General features: G+C 40.9%; 2 protein-coding genes across 2 annotated transcripts in view; both read left to right on the top strand.

Annotated features, from left to right (window-relative positions):
* Positions 1–548: 548 nt before the first annotated feature.
* e2f4 (E2F transcription factor 4) lies at positions 549–8,324 on the top strand. The gene is given in 12 exon segments (XM_022189927.2): positions 549–981; positions 2,560–2,669; positions 3,546–3,707; positions 4,716–4,759; positions 4,831–4,895; positions 4,975–5,074; positions 5,077–5,162; positions 5,424–5,505; positions 5,609–5,767; positions 6,349–6,396; positions 6,625–6,669; positions 6,768–8,324. Coding segments are annotated over 12 exon segments (1,182 nt in total). The 5' UTR covers positions 549–816; the 3' UTR covers positions 6,884–8,324.
* A 3,469-nt stretch (positions 8,325–11,793) lies between these two features.
* The window catches only part of elmo3 (engulfment and cell motility 3), a 35,542-nt gene continuing 21,322 nt past the window's right edge, over positions 11,794–26,013 (top strand). Inside the window, exons 1-4 of the mRNA XM_051952228.1 lie at positions 11,794–12,003; positions 21,158–21,262; positions 25,682–25,722; positions 25,811–25,883. Of these exons, the coding sequence (XP_051808188.1) occupies positions 21,185–21,262; positions 25,682–25,722; positions 25,811–25,883 (192 nt within the window). The 5' untranslated portion in view covers positions 11,794–12,003; positions 21,158–21,184. The remainder of the gene's footprint in view (positions 12,004–21,157; positions 21,263–25,681; positions 25,723–25,810; positions 25,884–26,013) is intronic.

Raw genomic sequence — 26,013 nt, 5'->3', positions numbered from 1 at the left:
ACTGTAAATAAATAAAATACATTTATTATAGACTGTAAATAAATAATAAATATTACTATTATTGTTGTTTTTGTCGTCGTCGTTATTGCTTCATAGCTTCTATCATGATGGTCCAGGATAGTGAATGGATAATAATCACCACATACCTGATTAAAAATATTCTCATGACTCATGAATCCAGTCAGGACCTGAAGCAAGCGAAGATAAAACTTAGTGTTTTAAAAAAAGAAAGTATTCTGATGTTCGATGCCCGCTTGCGCACGCGCGAGGTGCACGTTAACGCGCATGGTTTTTGCGCGTGCGTGTGTTTTCTTCAAGTTTGAGTCAGTAAGGGATCGTGTACAAATAGTACTTCTGTATGTAAACCAGATAAAGCCATATTGAAGGCTTTAAGTTAAAAATAATGTCTGAGTATTACTATATGAGAATCTTTAATTAATAAAAAAAACTAATAGGTGGACTAGAGAGTAATTATTTGCCTCCATAAGTACTTCTCTGTTTCGTTAAACGCTTTTATGTGGGCTGAGTATTTGTGGATGCTCCCTCCTCCGTTAACCGTCCCGTCATACCTCGCGTGGCCAACGGCTCTCCGCTCATTGAATCCCCGAACTCAGCCTTCAGCTCGGTTTGGTGGATATTTGGAGACAACCAGGCCGTTCAGCTCGATTTGGTGGAATAATCTGGAGGAAACCAGGCCGCAGCACCGACCCGGCCTTCTGTTTATCTCACTACGGCGGCGGGGCGTGCTCACCTGAGGATCGCTGGCTCGGATCTGGTCGGGGAGGCAGGGGGGAAGTCCAGAGCTGGTCCTGGGTGATGATGGAGCTGGAGGCGGCCAGTAACAGGGGCGATCTGGGAGCTGTGGGGGACTCTCTGCAGCCGCAGACCCCCAGCAGACACGAGAAGAGCCTGGGACTGCTCACTACCAAGTTTGTAACTTTACTGCAGGAGGCGAAGGACGGAGTTCTGGACCTGAAGGCGGTGAGCTTTGTTGTTAGCTAGCACATGTCAGTTAGCCCGCTGTTGGTGGGTTAGTGCCGCAAGCCTCTTAGCCTAGCCTGTAACCTAGCCTAGCTGTCTGACATGTCAGTTAGCATGCTATCGTGGGTTACTGCCGCTAGCCTGTTAGCCTTGCCTGTTAGCCTAGCCTGTAAGCCTAGCCTGTTAGCCTAGCTGTGTGAATGGAGATACCTCTAGCTCTCTGACAGACTAATTTGAATGGAGATATCACTTTACTTTTTACTTTAAATACACCAGGACCACATCTAAACTCCTCCTAAATTCTGTGTCACTTAGTTTTCCCATTTTTTGGAGCAGTGGGGAGCCGAAAAACGGCTCAGGTTGAACTCTGAGAACAACTTTTCAGACTCTGCCCCCTGCAGATCCACAGTTGAGAAAGTGGGTCAGCTTTTGTCGTTCCTTCCGAGCTTACTGCTAAATGTTCACACATGAACAGTCCTTTCTGATTGATAACGCCTCTGTCACTTAACGGCATGCATTCACTCCGTTTACAATTGTTACTTAGAAAGCATTTATTCCCGGCGATGGTGTTTAGAAATACATTAAACAAGATTATTTGCATTCACTACAATCATTAAATAAGATGATCTGCATTTACTATCCATTATTAGCTATTCAGATACTACATTAGAAACACATTAAATAAGATGATCGGCATTCATTATCCATGTTTTTAACTCTTTAGATATTACATTACCTCTCTAAAACTGTAATCCTACTTGTTGTCAGCTGGTGCCAGAGTCTCTTAAATAACTTGAAAAAAATGTTTGTTTCTGGTAATTACTTCTAATTTGAGGAAGATGCTGAGATCTAATTGATCTTTTCACACCTTTTAGTCGGTGTCAGTAATGTTTAATGAGCGCTGACTCAGCTATGACCTTAAACACCATAAAATAAAAGTCCAGAGTTATCAGTTTGTAGTTTACAACGAACTGATCCAGCCGTCGGTGTGTGTTTTGTGTCCTCTGGTGAACAGATGGTCGTGTGATCATCCATTACTTCATGTAATGCAGCCATTTCTGTCTGTAACTGACCTCAGATTGGCTTCTTCACACTCATGGTTGCACTTTACTGATTATTCTCAGTTCAACCTCCTTATGAAAACACCTTCCACTGTTATTAATGAATGCTGTGTAAATAATGAAGCTAATTTACTCTGTCTACTTTAATACCTGCATCCTACACAAGACTGAATATAGGACAACTTATTTTGGAGACCGACGTAAATCTAGATGTTAATCAGTTAGATGTTTCAGATACCAGGCTTTTTTGATGACGATGTTGTATGAAGTGGCAGAAAACATTAAAAGTCTGGTTTATCAGCCACCATCCAGCAGTCCCAGGGCACCATAGGTGACAGAGCCTGAACTATCAGCATGTGGATATCTGTAGCTTGTTGGACACTGAGATGATTAAACAGCTGGTAAACCTTTAGAGTTTCTGGTTGCAGCCGTGTCTCTCTCTCTCTCTCTCTCTCTCTCTCTCTCTCTCTGTCTCTCTGTGTGTTTTAGCTACAGATTGTGTTTTTCATTGGTTCAGGCGGCAGACACTTTGGCAGTGCGGCAGAAACGACGGATCTACGACATCACTAATGTGCTGGAAGGAATCGGACTGATTGAAAAGAAGTCCAAGAACAGCATCCAGTGGAAGTAAGACTTTCCTGTTCCTCAGAGTTACACCAGGGCTGTCTGAAATGATTCTCTTTATAAAGGCTGATATAATCTTCATTCTAATGTTGATCCAGAGAGTGTTTCAGTCTGCATGCAGAGATAATGTTGTTCATATTTTGGAGTTTAGTTCTGACCTGACAAAGCCTTAATCACAAACCAGTGATTGTGTTAACTGTGTGTAGTTCATGAGGGGTTGAACTGTCTGAAACCACACAGTTGAATATGTTTTCTCCCCTAATCGATTGTTATTAATTATAGATCCAGAGACTGAAGAGCTGATTGATCTGTAGATTTTACTCTGTACATGTCTGCCTGTATGACTCTCATACCAGAGTCTAAATAGCAGAGAAATGACTTGAACAGAAAGTTGGAAGTCATATGAAACAGATTAGAATCTGGTTTTGCTAGTTTAGGCTGTGGAAGTCCTGTCCACTCTGGGTTTAGAACCAGTCCTCTACCCCCCCCACAACAGCCTGTCTGCTGCAGCTGTTCCTCTACAACGTCCTGGAAAATCACATCAGAGGGCCTTGCTCATTCAGTTTGTATTTATTAGTCAGGAAGAAGAACTGTGGATGAGTTCATCTGCTGTGCTCTAAAGGATCTTCAGATTTACAGTGAAACCATCTCAGCTGTAAGTAGTCAGCTGAACCATGGTTAATGAGAGCTCTCTGTGTGTATATTTATGAAAAGACGGGCACTATTTCTGTGACAGGTGTAATTCAGCTTATTGCTGTCTGAAAAAATGTTTCCTTCAGTGCAGCTGTATCTGTAGAAGAATGAGGATCAATCTGCATATCTGTAATAAAGCAGAGCGTTCATGAATGTTTAAAGCCCTCTCCTTTTCCTGTGGTTCAGGGGTGTTGGTCCGGGCTGCAACACCAGGGAGATTGCCGATAAGCTGATAGATCTGAAGGCCGAGCTGGATGACCTGGCCCTCCGAGAGCATGAGCTGGACCAGCAGAGAGTCTGGGTCCAGCAGAGCATCAAGAACGTCACAGACGACTCCAACAACAGTCCATATCCTTCACTGGACAAACCTTTTATCAGGCCTACATTTATTCTGATGCATCGGATTTGTTCCCGCTCAAAACAATCATTTTCTCAGCCTTGACCAGACTAGTGCCTACTGTTGATGTTCAAAACTTCATGTCTAGTAGGACGTTCTTTCTTTATTTCCTGTTAATTCAGTAGAGCTCACCCGTATGACTAGCCTAGTTCTATAACGTCCACCTGTTCATGGAAAATATTTAGTGGATTTGCAGGCTCATGAACGTTTCTGACAGCAGCACCAGTGCTGTGATTTCATTCATCTTTAGATTCTTTCCTGCATGAGACGGGCTGCTGGTTTTATCATTGCCTGAAAAACAGCCAGACGACCTTTAGAGACATGACTTACTGAGACGTAACGCTAACCCTTACCAGTTCAGGTTCAGGTCATTTAAAGGGTCTCCAGTTTTACTCATAAAGGTCTCAGAGTTCTGCTTATCTTCAGACTGTTCATTAGCATCCTCTGGTTCAGGAAGGAGCTTTATGGCGCCTGTATAGCTCAATGGGTTAAGCGGGTGAACCACGTATAAGGGCTGGTCTCCTACGCAGCCGCCCAGGTTTGATTCCTACTCGTGGCCCTTTGCTGCATGTCTTCCCCCACTCTTCTCCCCCATTTCCTGTCACTCTCTCACTTAGCCTGTCAAATAAGGCCCAAAAAATAACTTTAAAAAGAAGGAGATTTATAATTCTGATGATTTCATCAGACGTAGTGGAAGGACTGGAATAAGCACCAGTGAGATGTTTAACAGACTGGGAGGGTGTACTGGGAGGACTGGACTAAGAACCAGCATTTTTAAAGCTTCACTCTTTAGAATCACATCTTGTGCTGTGACTCTTTCTCCTCACCCGGTGTGTTCTCATGTCTTGGTGGCAGATCTGATAAAACTAGAGTCAGCTGTTATTTGAGGTTTCTCCTCAGTGAAGTCCTGGAGATGAAATGCTCTCACAGCTTCACTAATGGAGCCTTAACATTCAAACTATGGCGTATGTAAAACATGAAGACCTCTGTGGAGCTTTTAAAGGTGAGAGTTGCTCAGTGTTCATGGAGAATTCTCTGTTTTCCATCCTCCTCACCTCTGTCCTGTTCCTGTAGGCGACACCCTCCTGGCCATCCGTGCTCCAATAGGAACCCAGCTGGAGGTGCCCATCCCAGAGGCTGTAAGTCTCTGGAACTGTCCTTCTCATGTCCATCTCCTGTCTTCAGGTCTTCATGTCAGACTGATGTGTCTTTATGCAGGTTCTGAATGGACAGAGGAAGTACCAGATCCGTCTCAAGAGTTCATCTGGTCCCATTGAGGTTTTATTGGTCAATAAGGACCCCTCCAGTGCCTCTCCTGTGGTTTGCCCGTCCCTCCTCCAGATGATGTCCTCCAGAACCTCCCAGCACCGACAGCTACCTCCCAGCCGCCCCCTGCTGCCTCGCAGGTGACATGACATCAGTGTTACAAGATTATTCCATCATTGTTCCATCAGCGTTCTATCAGCGTTCTGTGTCTCTTCAGTAATCTGTTGTATTTCCAGTAAAACAGAGAGTTATCTCATCCTGGTGATTAAAGCCAGACCTGGACTGGAGCAGTTTCTTCATCAGAGCACTCCATTTTTTGTTTATATTTACACTCTGGGGGAAACTGTAACTCTTGCTTTCTGTCTTTCATCTTTCTGAACATGATGATTTTCACCCCCCAGGTCTCCAAAGCAGCTCCATCCACTCCCACTAAAGCATCTCTGTCCACAGCGTCGGCTCCTGCAGCCAATCAGACGATGCCGGGTAAGAAGGGACAAAGTCCTGCTGAGAGATCGTAAAATCCTGACAATTATTACCTTGTTCCTGGGAGGGCACGCCGTTTGAAACATTTCTGGTTTTATTTCAGAGGTGACGAGCACCACGCCTCTCACTCCGACAGCAGAACCTCCTGCAGCCGTCAGCCAGCAGCTCCAGTCCTCCGCCTCTCTGGATGGATCTGCATCTTCTGCTGCATCTTCTGCTGCCTCTGCAGTGTTTGAACCAATAAAGTCAGACCCATCTGAACGTGAGGCTTAAACTCTTCAATCTCTGTGAAATAAATGTTTAGGTTTTTGCTGTTGTAAAACCTCGGCAGCGCAATTTAATGCTTCATGTGTTTAATGTTAGAATTCATTTTCTACAGATGGAGGCTGATTATTATCATTAACCTGCTTCCATCAGTAGATGGGGGCGCCTGTAGATCAGGGGGTAGAGCGGGTCGTCCAACGTTCAAAGGGTCGGCGGTTCGATTTGCTGTCCTCGTCATGTGCTGTTGTGTCCTTGGCAAGACACTTAACCCGCCTTCCCTCCAGTGCTGCTCTCACACTGGTTTATGAATGTTGGTGGTGGTCAGAGGGGCCGTAGGCGTGGATTAACAGCCACGCTTCCATCAGTCAGCTGTGGCTACAAATGTAGTTTACCACCACCAGAGGGAGAATGTGTGAGTGAATGAATAATGATGGATTCATTGTGAAGCGCTTTGAGTGCCTTGAAAAGCGCTATATACCGTAAATCTAATCCTTTATTATTATTATATTAGATGACTTCACACACAAAGAACAAACTGTCACATTCATTCTGTGTTTGACTGGAATATCTCCTCTGTAGTGCTGGACTTTCCCAAAGAGCTGTCAGAAATGTTTGATCCAACAAAAGGTGAGCTGCTCATGATCCATTAGAAACTATCGTTAGTTCAGTAAACGGCATGCAACCACAGAGACCAAACCTGAAACAACAGCTAGAAAACGGTGTCGTTCTGAAATCAGGAGGATTTTTGTGAGAGCCTTTATACTCATGTACATGTCTGTATATATAAAAACACTTGTCACCAGCGCCATGCAGACTTTTTCAAATGTTCTCTTCTATGTGTTGTTGGTCTGACAGAGATCATGAGTGGAGATCTGTTGGAGGACTTGATGTCATCAGAAGGTGAGTTTGATTTTACAGTAGAACAGGTTGAGATGATAAAGTTCCAGTAGAACATGATAGATCCATGCTGGCTTTACCTGGCCTTCTCTCTGTTCCAGTGTTCTCTCCTCTCCTCCGTCTGTCTCCTCCACCCAGTGACCATGACTACATCTACAACCTGGATGAGACAGAAGGTCTGTGTGACCTGTTTGACGTTCCCATCCTGAACCTCTGACCCTGAGGATGTTGGATTCAGTCATCCAGATGTTCTGAGTTTCTCTGACTGACAGTGGAGAGGAGCCTGATGACGTTTGAAGGACAGCTCTGGTAGATGAACCTGAGCTCCGTCAGACAGCAGCTCCTCGTCCAGAACAAAACATTTTACTTTTCCAAGGAAAGAGAGTTGGAATTCTATTTTTGGATTCTTGTGTATTGTAAAGCGTTTTATTTGTGTTTCAGCTTTTTCCGTGTGCTCGTGAGTGAAGCACACTTTATGTAAGCGTGTCTTTTTATGGAACTGTCTCCAGGAGTGAAGAACAAGAGAAATCTTCTTCCTATCAGGTCAAGTCCCAGCCCAACCAGCTGGTTAAATATGCACTGTCCTCATGTACATAGAGATTTATATTTTGTATAACCAGCTCGGATTTATTAACGACGTTTGTATGGCAGGCAGAGCAGTAGTTTAATCACACCACACGTATGAACCGCTTTGTTCTGGATAATCAGACTTTAATTAAACCTTCCAGTGTTGGAGTTTCACTGAACCAGTCTGAGACAATGTTCAGACTGAAGTCACTAAGTTTAGAATCAAATCACTTCAGAAGGTGCTGGTTAAAATATGAACCATTTCCTGTAAACTCTACATTATCATCAGACTGCTTCAGATCTTCCAAACTGACAGGTTTCATCTTATAAAGTGTTTTTTTGGCTCTGGTGTCCGTAGGAGGAGTTAGCTCTCCATCTTCCACAGTAAGATGTTCAGTTCTATCTTCTGAATCCCTGTTGGTTTGGATGATTTCTCATGTATTTTTACTGATGCAGTGGATTTCCTCATCGTCATTAAATGTGCTCCTGTTTTGTATATTTGGCACAGATCCCTATTCAGTCATTTTTATTGTTTTTTTGGAGTAAATGAAAGTATTTCCTGTCACTCTAAATTAGTTTTTTCAGCTCCAATTATGGTCTCTGTGCAGCAGACAGATGAGCATTGGGCTGTTGAATGCAACCATCCATTATTCATTTTCTTCAGTAAAACCTCTTTCTGGGTGTAATAATGTCCTGTTTTTGCCTGGATGACATGTCTGTATGTACTGTGTATATCCCTCTACTGCTTGTATAGAATAGCATTTATTTTTTGTACCAGCTAGAATATTATTCCAGGATCGTTGCTACTAATTTGGGGCGACACGTCAAAATTAAAGGAGTTTTTGTTCACTAAAAACATCCCGTCTGATTTGACGGACCGTCGCTGCTCATCCTCATCCAGCCGGGCGACGGGTTGGGATGGAGGCTGGATGTCTTTGGTCTGGGATGGAGGCTGGATGTCTTTGGTCTGGGATGGAGGCTGGATGTCTTTGGTCTGGGATGTCCTCTCAGACTGGTTTTCTAACAGGCTGAAGTTTGCTAAGCTGTAATTGCTTCAAAAGAAACAGAATAAACTTTTGGTATTAAATAAACTTGTCTAGAGTTATTTTTGGGTCTTCTAGAGTTTTATAATTTACTGCTGTTTAGTGTCGCTTCTGAAAGAATTCCGTTGTGTTTTCACATCTGATTATTTAACTCTGTGTGTAAATCTCAAAAGAACTTTTACACGTGGATTAGGATTCCTCAATATCTGTCATTAGCTACTCCTATTTTATAGCATTATTTATGGCGTATAATGTTATCTATAAGGTATGTCTACTATAATAAAACATTATTTATGGTGTATAATGTTATCTATAAGGTATATCTACTATAATAAAACATTATTTATGGTGTATAATGTTATCTATAAGGTATATCTACTATAATAAAACATTTATGGTGTATAATGTTATCTATAAGGTATGTCTACTATAATAAAACATTATTTATGGTGTATAATGTTATCTATAAGGTATATCTACTATAATAAAACATTTATGGTGTATAATGTTATCTATAAGGTATGTCTACTATAATAAAACATTATTTATGGTGTATAATGTTATCTATAAGGTATGTCTACGGTACTATAATAAAACATTTATGGTGTATAATGTTATCTATAAGGTATATCTACTATAATAAAACATTATTTATGGTGTATAATGTTATCTATAAGGTATATCTACTATAATAAAACATTATTTATGGTGTATAATGTTATCTATAAGGTATATCTACTATAATAAAACATTATTTATGGTGTATAATGTTATCTATAAGGTATGTCTACGGTACTATAATAAAACATTTATGGTGTATAATGTTATCTATAAGGTATATCTACTATAATAAAACATTATTTATGGTGTATAATGTTATCTATAAGGTATATCTACTATAATAAAACATTATTTATGGTGTATAATGTTATCTATAAGGTATATCTACTATAATAAAACATTATTTATGGTGTATAATGTTATCTATAAGGTATATCTACTATAATAAAACATTATTTATGGTGTATAATGTTATCTATAAGGTATATCTACTATAATAAAACATTATTTATGGTGTATAATGTTATCTATAAGGTATGTCTACCTTAAAGTTGTAAAGATTTCTTGAGATTATGATGAATTTAGAATTAATTTAATAAAGTTAATCTCCATAATTCATCATGCTGTGGGGTCTCAGCTCTAACATGTCTAATAGTCACATAAAGTTGTATTTTCTATCATATTTGTAGAATTTTAATCCCTAATATGTAAATTAACAACATCCAATGGAAATGTGCTTCACTTTGTGCCGAGAATACGAGTATTGCTGTCTTTTGGATTTAAAAGAAATAAGATGAGTAAATTTAAACTTTATATGAAGTGTAGATGACTGGATGAGATGATGATAGAAAAAATTGAGTGAAATGAAAGAACTTATGAAGGAGACATAAGAATAAAACAATCAGACATTACAGGGCGTTAACACCAACATTTACACGTGTTTGGTCTGTACTTGCTGTCCTATTTATTTATTCATCTATTTAACTGGAAAACTGTCTTGTTTATGTGCTAAATAAATAATAGAGAAATGGTTTATTGCTACAGCAGACTCTACATATACATCATGCTGTCTCCAGCTGCTTTATCTCTTCCTCCTCATGTTTCCAGTCTAACCTCTCTAAAAATAAAAGTCTTTAAATAACCTAAATTATATCTAAAAAAATAGAGCATGTCTGTACAGTGGAGATATAAAATGTGGTGGTAAAAATGGCACTAAAGCACAAGAAGATGACTTCTTTTTGCTCCTGTTTCATACCAAAAATTATTATTTAATCCTGAATATAGGCATGGTGTTGGAGGAATGAGGAACAGCAGGGGGCAGCTGGAGCCACCTGGAACTCAGTAGAAGTTTGAATTTGTTTATATACTGCTTCTTACAAATGCACAAGAAAACACACACTCATTTTTTATTTTAAAGTAAAACCACCGTATCACCCAGAGGGAGGAAAAACATGGAGGTTTGATTTCTAGAAATTCTTCTCTGTTGGCTCCATGGAGACTTTCTGAACTGGAATAAGCCATCAGGAATCATTTTCCTGTCTGCAGACGCATTATTCTGAAATGATCTGACCCTAACACTGGAACAATCTAATTGTAATAACTTACCAGTTTCTTTCCACACAGTAAATAATGATATTACATTAAACTATGCAGTAGGAAGGCTTAAATCACAGCCAGCTGGAATGATTAATAGATGCGATATTATTATAGCTCTACTTCTCACCTCATCTCTTTGTTGCTGCATTTCTTTCTTCTGTGTTTCTGTGCAGCTGAAACGTAAAACTCTGGTTTTCTGTTAATATTCTAAATCACCTGATCTTATTTTAACACCTCGGCTGAGAAGTTCTTCTGTTAAATCCAATCAGACTGAAAATGATCTCCAGCATGTTACATCTAAAAACTCTTCATTTTTCTTTTCATTCTCTAAAACTTTACACAAGTACAATTTGGAGGTCTTTGTGTATCGGAACTTTACTGCATTCCTCTCCTTGTCTACAGAAATATTTAACTGAACTCACCTTTTATTTTGGTAAGTGGAACTGAATTTCCTGTGTGCACAATAATGGTATAAAATGTTTTAGAATAGGAGTAATAGATAGTAATAAATGCTGTACTTTAGTATAATTTGGAGGCATTTGTGCACCAGAACGTTGCTTTGTCTTTGTTTCCCCGTCGTTAATCATCTTATTGATAGAACTGCATATAAATGCTGCTCACACACTGACTTTTAATCATCTTTAACATCTGACTTTAGCTAAATTTTGCTGCTAATTCTTACAGAAAACAGCAGAAGTGAGTTCGCACCAGTTCAATATCACAGATGTGAACTCACCGGTCAATAACTGCATTATTTGAAGTTGAAAAGGCACAGGAGAATTTCTAAAGAGGGAATAAGAGAAAACTATGGCCTGGGCAAGAATGTTGCCTGATTTAAATCCAAAAGAAAACCTTTGGTGTATTTTTAAAAGTAAAGAAAAGCACAACATCCCAACCCCTGTCTTATAGAGGAGTGGAAAAAAAAGTCTCTGAAATGAAGCAGAAATTTGGTGTTTTTCATCCCGAGGACTGAAGGTCTGAGTAACGACAGCTTTACTGACTTTTGTTCTATTAAGTTAGAACTTTGGGACCAATATCTGTTATATAATAAATGTCAGCGGTTTTACATAAGAGCAAATAACCTACTGTTAAATTTAGAAGTGATGCAGTTCCTTTAAGGTCATCCAATGCTGAATCAGTCAGGTGACATTTCTGTGATGTTGTTTATGGGATGTTAAATCTTTACTCAGGTAGCACTGGTCCATTTTTACTCAATGATCTCAATACTGTCGGTTTCTTTCTAGTGGAGTCTTTTTGTAGTTTTATTTTTACATTAAAGCTCCAACTGTACCCACACTGTAAAAGGAGATTTTATTATGAAAACTTTCACCGGAAACTATTCTAAATCCGGAAGCTTGACATCGACCCAGCGACTCCAGCCAACCCGGAACTTTTAGCTCCACTAAGCCCTCCTGAAAAGTTGCTGTGAGGAGTTTTGTCCTGACTTTCTGAGCCGTTCAGATGTTCCTCTAGGAGAAGGTTTCTCCTAGTTCCTGCTGAAGGACTGAGGCGTTCAGCAGCAGATGTTTGTTCCTGCAGGACAGCAGCCAGACTCGTCTTTTCATACCAGGTAGGAGAAAAAAAAAGAAGCTGTGCAGCTGACTCAGTTTCTCTCTGACTCAAAGCTTTGGCGTCAGTTTGAACAAGTTCAGGTGGAGTTTTAGTTTTATTTCTCCTGAACGTTAAAAATGAGCTTAATCTAGTTTATGGAGCAGCATTCAGCGAGGGCTTTATAGAATTATTATTAATAGTAGTAGTATTACTATTATCATTGTTATTAGTAGTGGTATTACTATTATTATTGTTATTATTATTAGTGTATAACCACCAGCTCATCAGGGAACATTTATGATGTTCTGAATGTTCTATTTTTAAAAACCACAATCCATTAAACCACAACAGAGGTTTCATCTGTGTGTGTGTTACTCTGTCAGGTCAGGAATTTCAGGCAGCTGAGACCCCCCCCCCCCCAAACCCCAGTCCAGGGTTTGGGTTCTACTGAAGGACTGGCCTGCTCATGGTTTGAACACAAACTGTTCTCAGAACAGCAGACTACAGCTGCTGCTAAACCTGGAGGACTATCAGGATTACTTTTAGGTGGACTTTGAGGAGGACTTTCAGATTTTTAAAGACCCGCTGCTCTCCTTTAGACAGATTTCTGTTTTCCATTAAAGGGAAACTGTTTACAGATAAATATTAAGATCAGGTCCACTATATTTGTCCAACTCTGGGTTTTTATTGTCTGAACTTCCCATATTAGCGCCTGTTTAGCGTGGTGCTAACGTGTAGAGAAACAGAACAGCCGTCTGGTCAAACCTACCAGGACTAGACATTCTTTCATTTACTGGCAACCTGATTATAAATTACAGGAAAGTACTTAAATGTCTTTAAAAGGCTGCCAGTGGCTGGATTTCTCTATCAGACAGTCCAGAATCCACTAATACTGAGTTTACTATTGGAGCCTACTTAATAGATTATTAGTTTGAGCTCTGGGATGTGGGAAAGTAGCTATAAATGTCTTTAAAAAGTCTCCAAATGGCCTGATTTCCCTTTCAGACAGTACAAAAACCGATAACACTGAATTTACTCTCATATCTGCATTTATGAATCCAGTTAACTTAAAATGATTTAGATCAATCAGCTAATCTTGTCAGGGCCCCGGGGAGGGGGTTCTGAACCCACGGTGCAGGCACCACAGACGACAGGTCAGACAAACTAAGACTGAAACAAAGGCTTTGTTTCACAGAACCAAAACAAACCAAACTCCATACAGAAAATAGCAAATTTAACCCAAACCAAGCAGAACTCCAGAATAGCCAAGAACTATAACTAAAACTGGTCACAACACCCGCAGAAAACCTAAACTTAAAACAAACGGCTCAACTCGTGATTCATCAAGTCCAAATGGGGGGGAAGGCAGACCAGAACCAAGACTGACCTGTGCAGAGTGGTGAACAGGGAGCCAGCAGAGACGGAGCGGGAAGCTCCGGAATAATTCCGGGCTCTCTTTCTGGGGGGTTATAGGGCTCCGACAGCCGGGCAGGACAACGTAGTCAGGGGGAATCCGGAGCTGGGGCGGAGTGGCTGCTTAAGAGCCAACAGGGGCAATGATCCTGCAGGGAGGTGAAGGGTGAGCCCAGCTTTATCCACCGCTGATTATTGATCAGGCCCAGCTGTGCTCCCTCCACAGCTGGAGTCAATCAGCCCCAATCACAGGCACAGCACAGAGGAGGCGAAACCGAGAGACAGGAGAGACAAGATGAGGAGAAAAGGAGGGACAGGGAGGAGAAGAGGGGAAAAAAGAAGGTAGACAGGGAGCCAGGGTGGAACCACGACAAATCTGTTATTTGACAAATTCTTAATGCTCATTAATCAAATAATCATTACATATTATTGAAAACTTGGATGTTCTTTAGTTAGATACCAACCTGATGATGTGAAGTGGAAGCGCTGTGTTGACAGAAGTGTCTTAAAACTTCTGTTTACCAGCAGACCGAAGGAGTGATATTCAGATTCAGAGACAGAGGGAGTGATATTCAGAGACAGAGGGAGTGATATTCAGAGACAGAGGGAGTGATTATTCAGAGACAGAGGGAGTGATATTCAGAGACAGAGGGAGTGATATTCAGAGACAGAAGGAGTGATATTCAGAGACAGAGGGAGTGATATTCAGAGACAGAAGGAGTGATATTCAGAGACAGAAGGAGTGATATTCAGAGACAGAGGGAGTGATTCAGAGACAGAAGGAGTGATTATTCAGAGACAGAGGGAGTGATATTCAGAGACAGAAGGAGTGATATTCAGAGACAGAAGGAGTGATATTCAGAGACAGAGGGAGTGATTCAGAGACAGAAGGAGTGATATTCAGAGACAGAGGGAGTGATATTCAGAGACAGAAGGAGTGATTATTCAGAGACAGAAGGAGTGATATTCAGAGACAGAGGGAGTGATATTCAGAGACAGAAGGAGTGATTATTCAGAGACAGAAGGAGTGATATTCTGAGACAGAAGGAGTGATATTCAGAGACAGAAAGTGATATTCTGAGACAGAGGGAGTGATATTCAGAGACAGAAGGAGTGATATTCAGAGACAGAAGGAGTGATTATTCAGAGACAGAAGGAGTGATATTCAGAGACCGAAGGAGTGATATTCAGAGACAGAGGGAGTGATATTCAGAGACAGAAGGAGTGATATTCAGAGACAGAGGGAGTGATATTCAGAGACAGAAGGAGTGATTATTCAGAGACAGAAGGAGTGATATTCAGAGACAGAGGGAGTGATATTCAGAGACAGAAGGAGTGATATTCAGAGACAGAAGGAGTGATTATTCAGAGACAGAAGGAGTGATATTCAGAGACAGAGGGAGTGATAGTCAGAGACAGAAGGAGTGATTATTCAGAGACAGAAGGAGTGATATTCAGAGACAGAGGGAGTGATAGTCAGAGACAGAAGGAGTGATTATTCAGAGACAGAAGGAGTGATATTCAGAGACAGAGGGAGTGATAGTCAGAGACAGAGGGAGTGATATTCAGAGACAGAAGGAGTGATATTCAGAGACAGAAGGAGTGATATTCAGAGACAGAGGGAGTGATATTCAGAGACAGAAGGAGTGATATTCAGAGACAGAGGGAGTGATATTCAGAGACAGAAGGAGTGATATTCAGAGACAGAAGGAGTGATATTCAGAGACAGAAGGAGTGATATTCAGAGACAGAGGGAGTGATATTCAGAGAAGAAGGAGTGATATTCAGAGACAGAAGGAGTGATATTCTGAGACAGAAGGAGTGATATTCAGAGACAGAAGGTGTGATATTCAGAGACAGAAGGAGTGATATTCAGAGACAGAAGGAGTGATATTCAGAGACAGAGGGAGTGATAGTCAGAGACAGAGGGAGTGATATTCAGAGACAGAAGGAGTGATATTCAGAGACAGAGGGAGTGATATTCAGAGACAGAAGGAGTGATATTCAGAGACAGAGGGAGTGATATTCAGAGACAGAAGGAGTGATTATTCAGAGACAGAAGGAGTGATATTCAGAGACAGAGGGAGTGATATTCAGAGACAGAAGGAGTGATATTCAGAGACAGAAGGAGTGATTATTCAGAGACAGAAGGAGTGATATTCAGAGACAGAGGGAGTGATAGTCAGAGACAGAAGGAGTGATTATTCAGAGACAGAAGGAGTGATATTCAGAGACAGAGGGAGTGATAGTCAGAGACAGAAGGAGTGATTATTCAGAGACAGAAGGAGTGATATTCAGAGACAGAGGGAGTGATAGTCAGAGACAGAGGGAGTGATATTCAGAGACAGAAGGAGTGATATTCAGAGACAGAAGGAGTGATATTCAGAGACAGAGGGAGTGATATTCAGAGACAGAAGGAGTGATATTCAGAGACAGAGGGAGTGATATTCAGAGACAGAAGGAGTGATATTCAGAGACAGAAGGAGTGATATTCAGAGACAGAAGGAGTGATATTCAGAGACAGAGGGAGTGATATTCAGAGAAGAAGGAGTGATATTCAGAGACAGAAGGAGTGATATTCTGAGACAGAAGGAGTGATATTCAGAGACAGAAGGTGTGATATTCAGAGACAGAAGGAGTGATATTCAGAGACAGAAGGAGTGATATTCAGAGACAGAGGGAGTGATAGTCAGAGACAGAGGGAGTGATATTCAGAGACAGAAGGAGTGATATTCAGAGACAGAAGGAGTGATATTCAGAGACAGAAGGAGTGATATTCAGAGACAGAGGGAGTGATATTCAGAGAAGAAGGAGTGATATTCAGAGACAGAAGGAGTGATATTCAGAGACAGAAGGAGTGATATTCAGAGACAGAAGGTGTGATATTCAGAGACAGAAGGAGTGATATTCAGAGACAGAAGGAGTGATATTCAGAGACAGAGGGAGTGATAGTCAGAGACAGAGGGAGTGATATTCAGAGACAGAAGGAGTGATATTCAGAGACAGAAGGAGTGATATTCAGAGACAGAGGGAGTGATTCAGAGACAGAAGGAGTGATATTCAGAGACAGAGGGAGTGATATTCAGAGACAGAAGGAGTGATTATTCAGAGACAGAAGGAGTGATATTCAGAGACAGAGGGAGTGATATTCAGAGACAGAAGGAGTGATTATTCAGAGACAGAAGGAGTGATATTCTGAGACAGAAGGAGTGATATTCAGAGACAGAAAGTGATATTCTGAGACAGAGGGAGTGATATTCAGAGACAGAAGGAGTGATATTCAGAGACAGAAGGAGTGATTATTCAGAGACAGAAGGAGTGATATTCAGAGACAGAAGGAGTGATATTCAGAGACCGAAGGAGTGATATTCAGAGACAGAGGGAGTGATATTCAGAGACAGAAGGAGTGATATTCAGAGACAGAGGGAGTGATATTCAGAGACAGAAGGAGTGATTATTCAGAGACAGAAGGAGTGATATTCAGAGACAGAGGGAGTGATATTCAGAGACAGAAGGAGTGATATTCAGAGACAGAAGGAGTGATTATTCAGAGACAGAAGGAGTGATATTCAGAGACAGAGGGAGTGATAGTCAGAGACAGAAGGAGTGATTATTCAGAGACAGAAGGAGTGATATTCAGAGACAGAGGGAGTGATAGTCAGAGACAGAAGGAGTGATTATTCAGAGACAGAAGGAGTGATATTCAGAGACAGAGGGAGTGATAGTCAGAGACAGAGGGAGTGATATTCAGAGACAGAAGGAGTGATATTCAGAGACAGAAGGAGTGATATTCAGAGACAGAGGGAGTGATATTCAGAGACAGAAGGAGTGATATTCAGAGACAGAGGGAGTGATATTCAGAGACAGAAGGAGTGATATTCAGAGACAGAAGGAGTGATATTCAGAGACAGAAGGAGTGATATTCAGAGACAGAGGGAGTGATAGTCAGAGACAGAGGGAGTGATATTCAGAGACAGAAGGAGTGATATTCAGAGACAGAAGGAGTGATATTCAGAGACAGAAGGAGTGATATTCAGAGACAGAGGGAGTGATATTCAGAGAAGAAGGAGTGATATTCAGAGACAGAAGGAGTGATATTCAGAGACAGAAGGTGTGATATTCAGAGACAGAAGGAGTGATATTCAGAGACAGAAGGAGTGATATTCAGAGACAGAGGGAGTGATAGTCAGAGACAGAGGGAGTGATATTCAGAGACAGAAGGAGTGATATTCAGAGACAGGTACAGACAGGTTCAGACACTGACTGATTCTCACATTCTGGTGGTTAACCTCTCTGGAGGTTCAGATAAAAACCGCCCCTCTTTCTTCTGCTGAACTCAGAAAAGGAAGCGGCTCACTTTTTTTTGTTACTGAGCAGCAATGAGGAGAACTCAAGGTTACTCTGAGTGGTTGAAAGTCCAAAAGTAGAAGCTTTCATTTTCCACCAGCATCTGTCTGTCTCATGGAGATGGTAAATTCCTTGAGGTTAGGATGTTGTGGACTTATTTGCATTTCTAGCAGCAGGTTGTATCACAGACTTCATTACATGTATTATTGTACGAAACTGATTGAGTCATTGAGCGTTCGGCGTTTTCTCAGGTTTAGCTCTTTAGCAGTTGAGGAAACGAGCAGCTTTATCCTTCGTCTTGCAGAATGCCATGTTTCCCAAAGCCCAGAGCATGTACAGACATGTCAGACTAATGCTGCTTCATCATGAGGAAACCCAGAACACTGGAAGCCTACTCCACTTAAATGAATGTTTAACGCACCGCTAATCTACTGTTGTTAACTGAACTAAAAGTCTACTTTAGTTTGTTGTTCTAGTCCCCAAACATTAGTGGTAAATTTCTGTTGTGTAATCTAATTCCCTCCTCTGGATGAGAGCACCTTTAGAAAGTCTGTCATCTGTGGAAAAGCTCACCTAGACCTACCTTCAGAGTTCAGAAGGTCTGTATAAACTTGATATTGTGATAAGATGTTATCTAGGATTTCTGTCATGGCACCATCATATCATAGTTCTCTGATCTTGAAGACAATTTTCTGCTATTGATAGAAGCTGACTGAAATGAAATCAAAAACTTACATGTGTGAATGTGCTTATTGTGGTTCCTCAGAGTTTTATATTTAGGCTGCCACCTTAGAACAGGAAGGTTCTGTGTGTGTTTTCTCAAGGTTTACTCCGACAATCCAAAGACAAGGATGGTAGTTTAATAACTTATTCTAGATCAGCCCTCCCTGTGAGCCTTCACGGTTATTGGTCTCCGTGTGCTACCAATCAGCTACAACATTAAAACCACTGCCTAACATTGTGTTGGTCCCACTTATGTGGACAAAAATGCTCTGAACCACTGGGTCAGGACCAGAGGACTATTCATGGTGTCCTATGGGGGTCCTCCAAAGGAAGTCTCCCTGGAAGCATTAGAATCAGATGTCCAGACCACCTCCACTGGCAGCTGATGATTGATAAGGATGCACCAAAATGCAGTTTCAAAGTCACACTATTGATTAAAAATGTTCATTTAAGCTCTCTTATAATTTCTCTGAATCACCAAACAAACAGCACTCAAAGTGCAGGAAAACACAACTAGACTCTACAGTTACGGCTAACAGCTCTGTGATGCTGTACTGAACATTTCATAATGTACATGAGCAGGTTAAACGTTTATCACTTTGGAAAGCGTTTAGCATTATTGCTAATTTGTCATGACTCAAAGCAATGGACAAGCTGGACAAAGAGTTCACCTGATGATGCTGTTATATGGCAGGACTGGACTAAATCTCTGTTTAAGGCTAAAGCTTTGTACTTGGTGACCCTATAAGATTTACAAGTAAGCCCAATTACCAGTTTGAATTAAGTTTTAATATTTGTTCTGTTCTTGCTCCAGTTATGCAGCTGAAAGAATGAAAGCAATTTAAATCAAGTTGTAAGATTAGGCTCCATCTAAGCATCACATTTAATGAAATACACAACTGTCAGATCTACTAATAATAACTACTAATATTAAGGTTGTGACATTGATAAATCTAATAACTTACATGATGCACATAATTGGCTTTTTTTGTCAGCTCTGTTCTCTGGTTTCGGCTGCAGCTGCTCTGTTCCTTCACGTTTATCATATTTGTTCATAACTATAGTTTGTTCTTCTTGTGAGAAATCTGCAGCTCTAGACAGGACCTTGTCTGGTATTCTGGTACACTGTTTTGTTTTGTTTTTTTTACCTGTGAATGACCCACAGCTAGAGTTGGAGAAGGTGTCTTCATGCAGCTGTTTAGTCGTTAAGTTTAGTGAAGCCAGATATTAAAAACATATTCTGGGTTTGATGAACTTGCTTTGTTGTACAAAAGAACGTTTCTACCAAGTTTTATCCATTCAGTATTTGTTGAAACAGTTTTACAAACTTGGCTAAAGTCAGTGGGATAAATCTGCCGTGAACCATGAACGTCTGCATTTTACTCCAAAGTGGTAAACCAGCGTTACATCTGTGTAGCTGCTAGAGTAGATGAAAACCATTTATTTCACTGTTAATACATACCTGTAAGGAAATGGTTTGACAAAACAAAACACAATCTCCTTTCATTGGTTGTGGTCCAACCAAAGCAATAATGTTCAGTTTCATCGTTCCACAGCTCAGACAGCTTAAAACCCGCAGGCAGTCTGTGTTGTTTCAAACCAATGACATGCCTTCACCCCAACCTTTCCTTCCAATGAGCTGACTCATAAGCTGCCCTCAAATAAACCTACATTCCTACAAATCTCTGGAAGATTAAGGCGTTTTGCGAGGGGGAAGTTGACCTTCAGCACCGGCACCAATATCTCAGAATGATTTCAGCACCTCAGGCTTTTCTTTTACATCTGATTTGTGTATATGATCCTGAAACAAAAGTGGTAGCTTGCATCTACTTGCTGATGGCAATTATCAGTCCTCCCTGCTGTTCACAGGCATAATCTGCATTTTCATTCTTGCTTTGAAGGCATTCTTTACCAGGAAAGATGCTGCCTCGAGGCAACCGAGGTGAGGAGACAGTCGTAGAACTTGGTGGCTGTTGTGATAGTAAACATGCCATAAAATGAAGGAGCTTTACTTTTCCAGACTGGAACTGATGGTATCCTAGAAATCAAGCAGAACCGTTATTAATCAGGCTGAAGACAAACAGGCACCAAGCTCGACCTTTTTTCTCTCATGGCGCGCTCGCTCATGTACAGAAAGAACTCAGATTCATCGTATTGTTTCCATGTCCTGAGAGAGAGACGGACGAAGAAGGGGGAAGGGCTGGAAGCACAACAACAGCTTCTTCTGTATCCTCTGGGAACGCTGTCTGGAGGCTGGGGAGGAAGTGTGGACAAGCAACTTAGCTGTACAGACAGTTTTTATTCTTATTAGTAAATGTAGAAGAGGAACCAAGTGCTCAGTAGATTAATAGTGAAAATGAGGATTGATGGCCACGAGTCATTCTGAGATCACCTTACAGAGAGTCGGTTAGCTTTTGGTTTATGTTGAATCCATAATTATTTTGACACTGTCGGCAGGCTGAAATCTGAACAGAACTACCATTTAAGGGTTAGGGTGAGTAGGGTCAGGGTGAGATTTAGGGTTAGGGTTCCTACCCAACCTTGGAGCACCGTCAGATGCAAACTCAAACCACATTCATTAAAAGTCTCTGAAACATGACACAGATTCTGCTGGGAGTTTTTCTTTCTGATCCCTCTTCTAGTCAATATGCTGTTTGAGTTTCATTCCTTTCATTTATTTTCCTCAACAGCTACAGGTGGAGTCCAGAGGTGCCAACATGCCTCAGCAGAAGGACATCGTGAAGATCGCCATCCAGATGCCTGGGGCCTACCCCCAGCTCATACAACTGGATCAGGTAAAGTACGATTATGTGCACACACACACAATTCCAAGTATCCTACAAATAAATTTGTAAATTGTAAATTGCAGATGATTTGGGTCATATTTTACTCTGATTGGCAGTAATTACGGAGCCTGTGTTACGCTCATTTACAGGATCGTAATTTTAGTTTTTTGGGTCCGCTAGAATAGGTTTACATGCTTTGGAGTACAAACACATTTTCTTCATAATGTACATTGCTGTTGCATCTTTTCTCACTGAAAGGGGCCATTTTAGTTCCTGTTAAATTAAGTCCCTTCCACCTAAAACCCCGATCTGCTCTGATTGGTCATCTAGCCAGCACTAGTATGAACCCTTTGGATTCTGTGGTGTAGACGTCTGTCGGGGCGTTTTTACATTTGAGGAATTGTACTGCTTCCCAACATTAGACACTTGGTAAGTGAACTACTCTGCAGTAGAAGATAGATGATAGACAGCAGGAATCAACAAACGATTTGCCTCCCTGAGGTCTCACAAACATCAGCTGCACTTACCTGGATGATGCTACTTCTGGATTTCAAACTGGACCAACATAGAAGGGTTAGTTCAGGAGAAGAGGATTTGTAGGAGAGAATAACTTCAAGTTAACCTGTTACATGCACAATAAGGCACCAAAAAACACAATATACGCTGTATAAAAATAATATGATCAAAGCGTCTTTGGTAAATACGGAGTCTCTGATGAGAGGTCCTCTTTGCTTGCTGCTCTTTGCCTGCTGCTCCGTTTTCTAGACTTGGTAGAGACAACCTGAACCTGAACCTTCTAGAGCTGCTGAGAGTTTAGCTGACACCAGAGCATGGATGTGAGATCAGGAGGTTTTGTGGTTCAGAACTGGAGCTGGGAAGACAAAAACATGCACACACCCGTACACAACAAGTTTAATGTGTCCGGTTTGTTGAAGGTCACCAGTGTGTTCCTACATACCTTCTGGTGTACGTCTGGAAGAATCACACAGGAAGTGTTTTATGATCTCATGGATGCATTTCTGTTGTTCTTTAAAATATCTGTTTGCTGAACATGTGGACTGCTGCTCAGACTGCCAACAACCACAACTAAAGTTTCCTCTGACCACAGAACTTCTTATCTGAGTTAGTATTTATTACTTTATTATAAATAGAGCTTAAGCGTGGCTTCATAGAGGTGGATTACAGTCCTTCTTTCTACATAGTATCACTGGCTGCAGGCTGAATGTATATTTCCTTGATAATACACCATTTTTGGGCACATAAATTCACACACAGTTGCTTCTACATGCAAAACTGTCTTCACTATGAAACATTTAGAAATCTCTTCATTCAATGTATGTTAGATAATTTAGTGGAAAAACCCAAGAAGTGACTAAATTCATCCTAGTACTTGTTGAGCTAGCAGGTTCTTTGCTTCACTCTGAGTTTCTGTAATTGCATAACCAAGAAGAAAATCAACACTAATGTTAGTTTTCAAATGCTGTGACAATAGTTCCCCTAGAAACTGAAGGATGAGGATCATATCGGTGCTGCAAAGCTTTTCAGTGATTATGTGGTTTGTTTCTTCATCACTTCCCCATTTCTAGTGTGGTTCGATACAGATTTAAAAATAGCTGAACAATGACCAGTTTAGTGCCACTGATGGGATGTGACTGCTACTTTGACTATTCAACTATTAAATATTTTATTTTCATCCCGTCATTACATTTTGACAGACACCTCCACTCCCAGTGTTAAATACAAAATGAATGTAAGTATAAATAAGTATAATTAAATGGTGTTTGTCAGATTTTTAGAAATCTTACATGAGTTTCAAGTCACCTCTGTAACTCCTAATGATTGTGTATTTATTAAAAAAAACAATCATACATTTTGGTTCTTTCTAATTCTAATATTTGGTTCAATGTTCTTTCACCATTTTCTCCTCATTTAGATGTTTTGGTAGCAAAATGAAAGATCTGAAAGCTTCTGATTGCTTATTTGAGCCCTCCTCTTGATAGCAGTAGTTAAACTTGTTTCTTCAGCACAGCCCTCGGGTTCTTGATGGGATTTAAGTTGACACCAGTCCCAAACCTTCATTCTAGCCTGATTTTTTCTGTACTATTTAATGTGTTTTTAGCGTCTAGTTGGAAAACCCAATCATCTGGCTGATGGTTTTTCTGAAGATGTAGTGGTACTCCTCCTTCTTCATTATTCCATTTACTTTGTGTAAAACATCAGTCCACTGGGATCCAAACAGCCCCACAGCATAATGCTGCCACCGCCATGCTTGGTGGTAGGTTTGGTGTTCTTGGGATTAAAGAACTCGTCTTCACTGGTCCAAACATGCTGCTGGTCATTGTTAGCCTAGCTTAGCTAGACTGTATTCCCGTTATAAGGGATATACGGGAATACGGTCTAGCCCTCCTCCATTGACACATTTTGACAGGTTTTCAAGCTCCGAGCAGATCAGACCGAACCAATCAGAGCACCAGAGGTGGGAGTTAACGATGCGTCATCTTCAGGGCCGAGATTACCCATCTAACACCTGTGCACCTCCCGCATACAAACGAAATGGCGACCGCAACAGAGCGAGGTTTCTCTCGTGCGCTTTCCTCTGTTTTGCACGGGCTGAATTTGTCCTTAAAACTGGTCGCCATAACTGTTTGGACTACTTCTTCTTCTTCTTCTTTTAATTCCGGCAGGCTGTACGATAGAATGCGTAATGCTGCCCTCCACTGTTGAAAGGGAGAGCTTAGATTTTCCTCAGGACCCCTGTACAGTGAAGGAAGCTGTTAAAACTACAAAAAAACATGGCGGAAAGGCAGTTGTTAGGTCGCTTAGTGATTGCGTCACACATGCGTTACGCTGATTGGCTCTCTCCAATTCAAGCTGTGATCGGTAGTCCCGCCTCTGGGCTGGATTTGGTTCAATGGAGCAGTTCCAGACTGACTTTATGTGTATTTGTAATACACAATATAAAGGCTGTCTGGTCCCCAGGCAAGGTCATTGTGGCCAAATGGCTCAAACAGTCCAATAGTGAACTTTTTTCATGTTAGAATTCTTTATTGTTGCTTCTTTGATAATGGGATATTTTCTAGTTGCACGTTTAGTGCTTAATGTTCCTTTACTCAGTAAATGATGGAGTCGCCTCCTTTCAGCCAATCACTTCCTCCAACCTCTTATTTATTGAACTTTATGAGGCTGCACATGGAGAAGAAACCAGTCAATCAAAACAGACACAGAATTTAAAAAGAAAAATGATTTAAGGTGTTTTTTTTCTGTTCTGTAGCTCTGGGCTGTTAACAGGACAGCGGCGGATATTTCCTGTTTCAATTTTAACCTTTTAACATTTTCCCTGAAAATGTTCTGCTCACAAGTTTAAATCTGACTTTCATCAAAGAACCATGTATTCTGTGATGCAAACATTAGTTTCTGAGGGCAACAGTATGCTGTTATACTAAAACTATTCCTACTGTTATAAATTATGAGAAATGAAGTGTTTACAGTGAAATATAAACGATCTCCAATAAAACTCTATTCTTATAGAAATAATCAATAAGATACCATTTTAGAATAATGATTTATTTTATTTTATAGTAATGATTTATTTTCAGGATGTCCAGTATGATTTATTTAATATTGAATATTCCAAATTCACTCACTGGTCGTGTTTCTTCAGTTTTTACTAAATGTGATTGTGGGGACGTTTTTCCATGTGATTCCCAGAACCTCTGTGGAAGTCATACTTCCTTCTGCACCAAACTCCATGAATTTCAGTCTGAACTGTAGCAGGAGGTGGGAGAGTTTATCACTTACTGCCGGTCACTGGAAGGTTTGAACAGCGTGAGAAAGATTTAAACCAACGTCGTCCACACTGGTAATTTCAGCAACAGCCGATATCACACGCTTTTATCAAATTCTAGCATCTTAACCAACTAATTCATATTTTTAAGGTTTTGTGTTCTAATTATCGTACCAGAATCACCGCAATGTTGAGCCCATTTTCCAGTCAGAGTAGTTCTATTTTAGATCACAACCCAATTAAACACTTCCCAAACATTTGGAGCAGTCTGATTGGCTGCCCTCTCTGCTGCCACTAATAACAGACCATCCTCTGGGTCTACCGCAGAACCTGAACACGTTTTGACTGGTGAACCGCACTGCTGACCACTAATGGCAGGATAGCTGAGAGGCAGACATGGAAGTAGTCTGGCTTTTATTTGCTGACATTGTTCAGAAACGTTGAGAGCTCTAGGATTTCCTCTCCTCGGTAAACAAGCTTTGCAGCCAGCGTGCATAGCTGTGGTGCAGAGATCCCACACCAGCATATCATTACTGGAGTCCAGCTCTCTGGAAGAGAAACTCTCTGGTAGTAAATGACCCACATTCATGCAGCAGGTGTGTGTTTTTAAGAAGTATGAGGGTTTTCTGTTTTTCTGTCTGCAGAAAAAGCCTCTGTCTGCTGTGATAAAGGAGGTGTGTGATGGGTGAGTTGATCAGGTTGAACTTCCTCACTGTGGCTAATGTTTGACATCAGTATGACTCTGCTGTAACCGGATGCTTTCATCTGTTTAGGTGGAATCTGCCGGGACCGGAGAACTACGCTCTGCAGTATACAGATGGAGTGCAGATGTACATCACTGAATCGGTCAGTCTCTACACTAATAAATATTTATCTGGGAAATGTCTGAGCACATCTGGAAAACATTGAGCAACAGGGCCTGAGTCAGTCCTGTCAGGAGGAGATGGGTGTAAATTTCTGTTTGAGCAATGAATCA

Source organism: Acanthochromis polyacanthus, chromosome 8, assembly GCF_021347895.1.
Source record: "Acanthochromis polyacanthus isolate Apoly-LR-REF ecotype Palm Island chromosome 8, KAUST_Apoly_ChrSc, whole genome shotgun sequence".
NCBI lineage: Eukaryota > Metazoa > Chordata > Actinopteri > Pomacentridae > Acanthochromis > Acanthochromis polyacanthus.
Note: the sequence above shows the minus strand (reverse complement) of the source record. Positions and strands in the feature narration are given on the sequence as shown.